Raw genomic sequence first — 8,681 nt, forward strand, 5'->3', positions numbered from 1 at the left:
AATGTACTTCTAGTGCGACACTGATGGCTTTACAATTGAATCACGAGTCAGGTGAAGTTTTAAGTGTTTAGTTCATTGTGTTTCCTTTGAATATTTTGCGTATTATTTACTTATTAAAACTTTTTTTCAATGCAAATCTGATCTTTACCCTAAACAAACTCAGGGGAGACATCTACACAATGCCCGAGTTTGCCTGAAATGCAAAACTATGTAAATGTTAGTGCGTCATCGACTCTGCAAAGGAGAGGAGATTGTTAGGAACTGAACCTCAAAGGTTTTTCATGTTTTAAAAATAAATTAGTGTGAGTTCATAGGTCAAGATGAATATCAGGCTGAAGCCATCAGAGTTTCCCAGAACCAAGCTGAGGATGCTGAACATTCAAACTTCTGAATTTACCTCACAAAGGGAGAAAATACACATTTGTTTAGTACAAGGATTCCAGGAATGTCGCTTTAAGGTTTAAAAAAGTAAATATATGAACTATTTACTGATATACTTTTGTATATACGATTTTACAGCTGGTTTTAGCATTTTATTTAGCATTGATACTTACTTTTACATCTCCAGAACCTATTATTATCGATGACTGAAGGAAATGGTCCTTTAGTTAGTGTCAAAGTAATACCCAGATGTAGAAAAACTATCCATGCACAAGATTTATTTTAAATAATCATAAGATTGTTGTACTAAAACATTTCAATTTACTTTATTACAGACGTGAAATGAGAGGAAGTGTTGGTTGATTTTAGTTTGCCATCATCTTTACTCGAAAACTTTCGGATCTGCTTGAGGTTGGGCTTTTAGGGAACAGATCCTTATCTCATATCTTCTTCCTCCAACTTTGATAGAAGTTATTTATAAAATGTTTGCATCATAATTTACACAGTTGGATGAGCAGTCAAGATAAACATTTATAAATCTATAAAAACACATTTGAAAGCTTAACATCAGAACTAATCACAAAAAACAAGAGACATTTTTATGGTCCCGTTTCAGGGAAGCGTACTCGCTCTAGACAGGAAAATATTTCATGTAGATTGAACATTAAAGACAATTAAGAGCGAGCAGCAGGCTTTCAAGGCTGCCTTGATTGTATCTGTCTGGGAAGGGAAATTACATGCAAGAGGCCCCACCTTCTCCACAGGAAAGAAACTCAGGAGAGTATTGACTTCCGCAGATAATATCTCCATCTTGATCAATAACCTGTAAGTCTCTATTAATGGATTTTGCTGTCTGTGTCCCATCAGGCAACCCATCACTAAAGACACGTTCAGACAGTACAGAGTTCTGGGAAAGGGGGGGTTCGGAGAGGTACGAGGCACAAGGACATCTAGAATTTTCAGCCGTAGTTTAATGCTATTGGTTTGTTAATTCTGTCACTCTCCTCGCAGGTGTGTGCCTGCCAGGTCAGAGCAACAGGAAAGATGTACGCCTGCAAGAAACTGGAGAAGAAGAGGATCAAGAAGAGGAAAGGGGAGGCCATGGCTCTCAACGAGAAGCAGATTTTAGAGAAAGTCAACAGTCGATTTGTTGTAAGTGAACGCCAAAGAGTGACTTGATGCAGCATCTTGTGCATCACTGAGCCCTCTGTTTTTTTTTCTTTTAAGGTGAGCTTGGCGTACGCCTATGAGACCAAAGACGCTCTGTGTCTGGTACTGACCATCATGAACGGTGGAGACCTTAAGTTTCACATCTACAACATGGGCACACCAGGCTTTGAGAAAAACAGGGTCCAGTTTTATGCTGCTCAGATCTGCTGTGGGCTCACACATTTGCACAGAGAATCAATCGTCTACAGGTTAACTATGTTTTGACCAACACTTTTGATCACTTTTTTCACCTTTGCATATAAACTGATGTAGTTTTTTTCTCTAAACACCAGAGATTTGAAACCAGAGAACATCCTATTAGATGACAATGGTGAGTTTTGAAGTTCAGACTTCTGATTATTGTCAATTTCTGCTCACAATGAAAACATAAGACTCCTTTAGTTGAGGAGTGAGAATGACCAGCTGCTGTTGTGCTGCAGGACACATCCGCATTTCAGACCTTGGGCTCGCCATCAAAGTGCCTGAAGGAGAACTCATCCGAGGCAGAGTGGGAACAGTAGGCTACATGGGTAAGCTAAACTAATGTTTTTGACCATTTGAGATGCATGTAACCTTCCATATTGTAACACATTTTGATTTCTACACAGCTCCAGAGGTGATTAACAACGAAAAATATGCCATGAGTCCTGACTGGTGGGGGCTTGGCTGTCTCATTTATGAGATGACTGCCGGCCGATCGCCCTTCCGTGCTCGCAAAGAGCGGGTGAAGCGGGAAGAGGTGGAAAGAAGGGTCCAGGAGGAAGAGGAGGAGTATAGCGACAAGTTTACAGAGGATGCCAAGGCGATCTGTAGAATGGTGAGGCTTGACAGCAATGTGTTTGCAGACAGAGACGCGAGCGATGAATAACAGGATGATTCATCTCTGCTTCTCTCTGGCCAGCTGCTCACAAAGGACCCTAAGCAGAGGCTGGGGTGCAAGTCGGATGGAGCAGAGGGCGTGAAAGCCCACTCATTCTTCAAAAGCATCAACTTCAAGAGGATGGAAGCTGGGTTTGTGGACCCTCCTTTTGTGCCTGATGTAAGTGGTTTTGTCACACTGTACACTAAAAATCTGTAATGTGCTTAAAAAGCTATTGCTAAATAAAACTAAATGTATTATTATCTTAACTGTAATAGAGCCTATATTTAAACTAATCATATTTTTGTCCATTTTGATAGGATTCTATCTGCTATGAAGCTCAAATCTTGTTTTCTTTTGCCTTAAAATATTCCCCTTATATGCAAAAGTCCCTACTTTTGTGGATCTATGTGCTGCTTTATCTAAAAAGTCCTGCAGTGCATTTCTAGCAGAACTCATGCACTCCTACTACTGCCAAAATATTCTTTGTTATCTACAGGGTTGAGGCCCCAGATCTATATTTTCAATTCCATAAATAAATGAATTTGGAGTTCATAAACATAAATCTCACTTTTTTTTCCCCCTGAATTCTCTTACAATTTATGGGATACCATGTGACTTTATTTATGATAGACTCAGATAATCAATTCTGATGTTGCTATTTATTTACAATAAAATGATCTTCAACATCTAATGATCAAGGATACAGAGGTATTGACACTAAATGGTAGGATACATAAATTATTAGGTTACACATGTTTGAGGAATGCTGAACTGTGGAACACATTTGTTAAAAAAAAAAAAAACTTTATTTAAAACACTTGCAGGAATAAAATTCCCTCTAAAATAAAAACCAAATCTTACAGAAATAGGTGTTGGATATTCCATCCATCCAACTTCTTAACCTACTTTTAGGGTCATGAGGTTGCTGGAGCCTGTCCGTTGGGTGTATACCCTGGAGAGAATACCACACGTCTCTCCCATACACACTCACACCTTGGGATAATTTAGAGTATCCAATCAACTTATGAATGATGTTTTTGGACTGTGGGAGGAGGAATTTAAACCTACTCTATATTTGTGTTTTAAATATTTTGTTATAATTTAATAGTTACAAATCCAAAAGAAGAATATATTCATTAAAATAATTTCCCTAATGAACTAAAGTAGCCAAGGTGTTATAACTGTTCAAGTCAGTCCAGATCATTCCAAAGAGTAATCAAGCAAATAGTTGCAAATAGCTTAAAGAACAGTTTTTGCAAAAAGTAGTAGTAGTAGGAGTGGTGTCTCAACTTTCTGCAGGGCGACAGCAAAAAACCATAACGATGTTGCAAATTACCATGAAAAGACAGAATGCTAGAAGACTTCAAGACATTTCTACTGGCATGAATGAATCAGAGTCGGCAAGCGCGACCACTAATAAATGAACAAGATGTCTCACCTTAAAAAAAGTTGAAATCACCTAACTAACTTAATTGATTGTAGGAATACTTTAACAGTGGATTTAAATACTAGAGAATAACATTCCAAGTTCTTTGAAGAGTTTCCTCTCATACTTGTCCTGTCGTTCTCCTCTCTCAGCCTCGGGCAGTGTACTGTAAGGATGTTTTGGACATTGAACAGTTCTCAACAGTCAAGGGAGTAAATTTGGACCAAACTGACAACGACTTCTACTCCAAATTTGCTACTGGCAGTGTTTCCATCCCATGGCAGAATGAAGTGAGTGGACGTTACATGACATATTTTGTGTGTATTCTGTGTACTGGAGCAGTGCTCATTAATTTCTCTGTTTTCTCATTGTTTTTGTCCCTCTTTTCTGTTTCCACGTCTCCTCTAATTTAGATGATAGAAACGGAGTGTTTCAGAGATTTGAATGTGTTTGGGCCTCAAGGGACAAGACCCCCAGATCTGGACTGGAATCAGCCGCCCGAGCCCCCCAGACGCAGCCTGCTGGACAGGATCTTCAGGAGGCATGTAAGGGAGCGCGCGGTGATGCAGACAAACCCGTGTTTCCGTTGTAACCCACGCACAACTTTCTTCTCTCCTCTAATTCACTGCAGCACCCAGAGGTGTCCATTTCCAACAGCCGAGTGCAGTCTTCCAGCGTCAACTCTGTGGACTCAATGTCCAACTCTGCCCCCTAGTGGTGCGGTGGTGATGTGGGGGGCCACGTACAAGGATTTGATCTCGAAAGGGCTTTCCCGCTGCTGATTGGTCCACCGCTGGGGCTCTACCAGCAGCTGGAGACTGCCTATCCGAAGGCCTGAATGGTCAGCCCTTTAGGAGGGATGGGGTGGGTTTGGGTGGGGGTGACTGTGCCCTGAGACCCCGGGCATCTGTAGTAGGATGTGTAATGTTGCAGAGACGTTTTTGGAAATATTCTAACAAACCTTACTTACCCTCAGGACTGTTGGACTGTAGAACATAGCCACTGATGTTGAGGAAAACAGAAAGAAGATAGAAAACACGCTGAAATTCAGGGCATCCACTGTATATTAAAGACCACCATGGGGAATTAAAGTTGGGGGGGTCTTGGTGAATATTTTTTGCTTTTTTTTCCCACAGAAGAGGACTCTCTTTCTTTCTTTCTTTCCTTCTTGCCATTATCTCATCCGTTTCATCCTTTTATCCTGCATCTTCTCCGTCTCTCCATCTGCGCACTCTTAACTTCTTCTTTCTCTGTGTGCCACTGCCCTGACCTCGGTTCACTCCTAAACATTCAGAACACATCACCACGACAACCTCAGCGCATAATGTACATTGCCTTGCGTACACTCAGGCCAAAGATTGCAATTTTAGTTTTGTGATACTGTTGTCATGTTGAATTGTTAGTTTTTGAAGGTTTTTAGCTGTTGTGTAGAACCACAGGAGGATCAGAATGTGTGATCCCTTTTATACACTCTCTACATATGAGCCTGCAGACATATCATACTGCTTAAAGCACTCATGCATACACAATCAGATAGACGCACACACACTCAGAATTGTGAGAATTGTGTTGTGTTTTGATTGCATGGACAAGTCTAAGTATGGACAGCTGTATCCCTTTTGCTTCTGCATACCTCATTCCACTGACGTTACCATCTTATACTCGAACCTGTCCCTTGGTTTACAGAGTCACTTTATATTTGACATTATGTGAAGTTTGAAACCTAATTAATATAGTGTACAGAAACGGAAGTTTTTTTTTTTTTTTCCACAGTCCCGGTGGAGTGGAAGGGAACACATGCACTCAGCCTGACTTACAAGTTGCACAGTTTTCAAATAATGTCATGCTGTTTGGTTACCAAATGAAAATGTTTTACCTCTGATCATTAAGGCACATTGTTGTACTGATGCTGTCACAAGCCGCTTGTTTTCTACATCCAAAACGAAAGTGTTCTTCTTATCCGATGCCTCTTCCATGTAAAAGATCTTGCTGCACAGTTCCTGATGTTTCCATGCAGAGGTTTTGTATATTTTTGCCCCGCCACACGTCTACCTTTTAATGTGCTCTTCAAAATGCCTCACAAGTCTCAAGGGTCTTCCTCTAGTTTGTTTTATTTCTAATTCTTTTTGCCCAACTGTAATCAAAGCCACAATAGCTGTATGGAAGGTGTATATTATCCGAGTCCGCCTCCTTCACCTCGGAGCTGAGGAAGAGGAGAGGAAGACCCTGAAAGATCTCCACACAAAGACGTGGCCTTCTTCTCGCAGCAGCACAGCCAACTCGAAGAGAGGAAGCCCTGAGCTTCTTCTGCTTGTTTTAAGAATGTGGTCTCTTCCCTATTCGAGAAAGCAAACACTGTTTCATGCAGTAATTTTAAACATCCTTACAATCTAAGCCTTTCTTTTTTTGTTTTCCTTTATTTGCATACTTGATATATATATAAAAAAAACCTGGTTCAGACTGAAGTGCCTCCTTGCTAGCATGATCTCCGAAACAGTTGCCCACAAAGCTATCAGCACTTTTTTTTCTCTTTCTCTTTTTGTTAAGCTCTGTTTGCTTCGCTGGGGAACACAAATGCACACGGCCTCACACGGTTTGTTGGAAGTTAAGGGATGAACGAGGAAAAACATGGAGCGCAGGGATTCCATGAGGGAATTTTCCTTCTTAATGTGATGTACAGCAAAGTGCTGAGTGCATGTGAAAGCCAAACCCACTGTGTCATTCAAATCCCAATAAACTCTGTACTATAGTTTGAATACTCAACAGTTGTTGGTCTCTTTGTTTTCTGTGGATCGGATACTTTAACTCAGACGTGGCGGCTTAAGTCACTTTGTTTGCTCTTATCACACAGGAATGGAGTACAACACAAATTTATTAGGACAGAAAACAAAAAATAAATCTTTAAATAAACAAACAATATATACATAAATTATGTTTATCTCTGTTGATTATTTATGTTTGTATTTTGGGGTCTCGGTTTAAGTTCATCATTTTGTGTGAGCTATTTTTCTGTTTTCTAAATGCTTGAGTTTGGTAACCATTTTTCTTGAAAATGTGCGTTTCTGTTTATTAATTTTAGGGAATTCGTTTACATTTTTAAACTAGTTAAGCTTGATTTGATTCTTTTTATGTCCTTTTTTTAAACTTGTGTTGTGTTTTTGCTCAACATTTATGGCACAGAATAACTTTTTGGTCATACTTAATGTCATTTTCTATAATTTCATTAATTTTATTATTACTCTCAGTGTTTATTAGAACAATTTAGGTGCAGTAAATTTATATTTTAGTATAAGTGTGGCCTTTAAGGGTGACGGCAGTTTTGAAATTGATAAAATACTTTTATGCAACAAAAAAAAACTTAATATTACAATGCATACGATATTAAACATAATTCTTCTATTTTTCCACATTTCTAATTTTTGAAATTTTATTTTTTATTTATTCTATTAAACCTTTATTTAACCAGGATGGTCCCGTTGAGATTAAAAACCTTTTTCCAAGGGAGTCCTGGCCAACAGGAAGCTATTTCTAAAAAATAATAGTACATAAAACAGTATAATTATGTTACAATAAAACTCTCAGATTTGAATAAAAAAGCATACTGGTTCAGTTATCATCTGCATACATTGGCATCGAACATTACATGGACCAAAGCTCAGATCTTCATTTTTTGCCAAAATTCAGAAATTACTATATTTAATCATCTCATGCATAAATTATGCTAAAATCAAGTGTTTATTTTTTTTTTTTTAGTATTTGTTTTTATTAATCTTTAGGGATATAAAATACATTATGGTTTTTAGGGAAAAAAGCTGTTTCCTCAATTGTTTTTCATGAATTTTGTACGCTAAAAAACATCAATGTCATTTTTGGTTATTTGTAAATTACAAGCTGAGGATCCAGACCCACATGCAGCTCTTTTAATCCTTCATTGTGGCTCTTTGACTTTGAAAAAACTTCAAGCTTATCTAATTAATTAACTATTTCATTTATGCTTAGATTTTTTACATGTCAGATAGACCTTAGTGATTAAAATGATTGTAAAAATCTATTGTCAGAGTGGTTTATAATCAGTGACATTATCTTATTGTCTTTACATATATAGATTTTAAAATGATTTGGATTCTACATTAATGTTATGCTTTTATTTACTAGTAAAAGAAGAAAAAGATGAAGGAACACAGAATTCATAATAATAGAAAATCTTGTTTCTTGCATTTTAATTAAAGTAAATCTGCTGCAGCTGGAGAATCTGATTAAACACAGGATGTGTTTTATACTGAAAGGAACTTGAATGTGTTATTGTCAAAAGTGAAATAAGTAAAATTTGTTATTTATGGAAAAACTAAATTGCGTTTAAAGCTATATTTTTTTTATAAATGAATGGCTTAATTGACACAAAGCATTAATAAAGTATTTATTAAAGTATTAATAAAGTGTATTTTTCTAACTCTGAGATGAAACGTTGCGGCACTCATTGAGTTTTGGTCCGTAAGAACCTGGTCCAAATGACTCTTTTAGCGATTAAGGTTGCAGATTATACATATTTGGAGACAAAATTTCTAAACTGATAAAAGTGTAACAAAAGTAACAGTCATGAACTCAACATCAATCATCAATGGATCTATTTTCACATCAAAGCTATGAACTGTTATTTCTGAATTGAGCATCATCTCTTTGCTTAGTATCTTATGGTATATATTAGGGATCGGCAACCTTCTACAGTAAAAGAGCCATTTGGGCCCATCATATATTGATCAAAACCTAAAAGAGCCGCATGGACTTACTTTAGCCTTTAAGAAA

At 37.7% G+C, this 8,681-nt stretch overlaps 1 protein-coding gene across 1 annotated transcript in view; it reads left to right on the forward strand.

Moving 5' to 3' along the window:
• grk5l (G protein-coupled receptor kinase 5 like) overlaps positions 1–6,641 on the forward strand; it is a 34,737-nt gene extending 28,096 nt beyond the window's left edge. The window contains exons 7-16 of the mRNA XM_024276205.2: positions 1,249–1,312; positions 1,393–1,533; positions 1,609–1,799; positions 1,884–1,921; positions 2,031–2,120; positions 2,199–2,407; positions 2,492–2,629; positions 4,031–4,168; positions 4,292–4,423; positions 4,510–6,641. Coding sequence (XP_024131973.1) covers positions 1,249–1,312; positions 1,393–1,533; positions 1,609–1,799; positions 1,884–1,921; positions 2,031–2,120; positions 2,199–2,407; positions 2,492–2,629; positions 4,031–4,168; positions 4,292–4,423; positions 4,510–4,593 — 1,225 coding nt within the window. The 3' untranslated portion in view covers positions 4,594–6,641. The remainder of the gene's footprint in view (positions 1–1,248; positions 1,313–1,392; positions 1,534–1,608; positions 1,800–1,883; positions 1,922–2,030; positions 2,121–2,198; positions 2,408–2,491; positions 2,630–4,030; positions 4,169–4,291; positions 4,424–4,509) is intronic.
• The last annotated feature ends 2,040 nt before the right edge of the window (positions 6,642–8,681 follow it).

This window comes from Oryzias melastigma, linkage group LG9, assembly GCF_002922805.2.
Source record: "Oryzias melastigma strain HK-1 linkage group LG9, ASM292280v2, whole genome shotgun sequence".
Taxonomy (NCBI): Eukaryota; Metazoa; Chordata; class Actinopteri; order Beloniformes; family Adrianichthyidae; genus Oryzias; species Oryzias melastigma.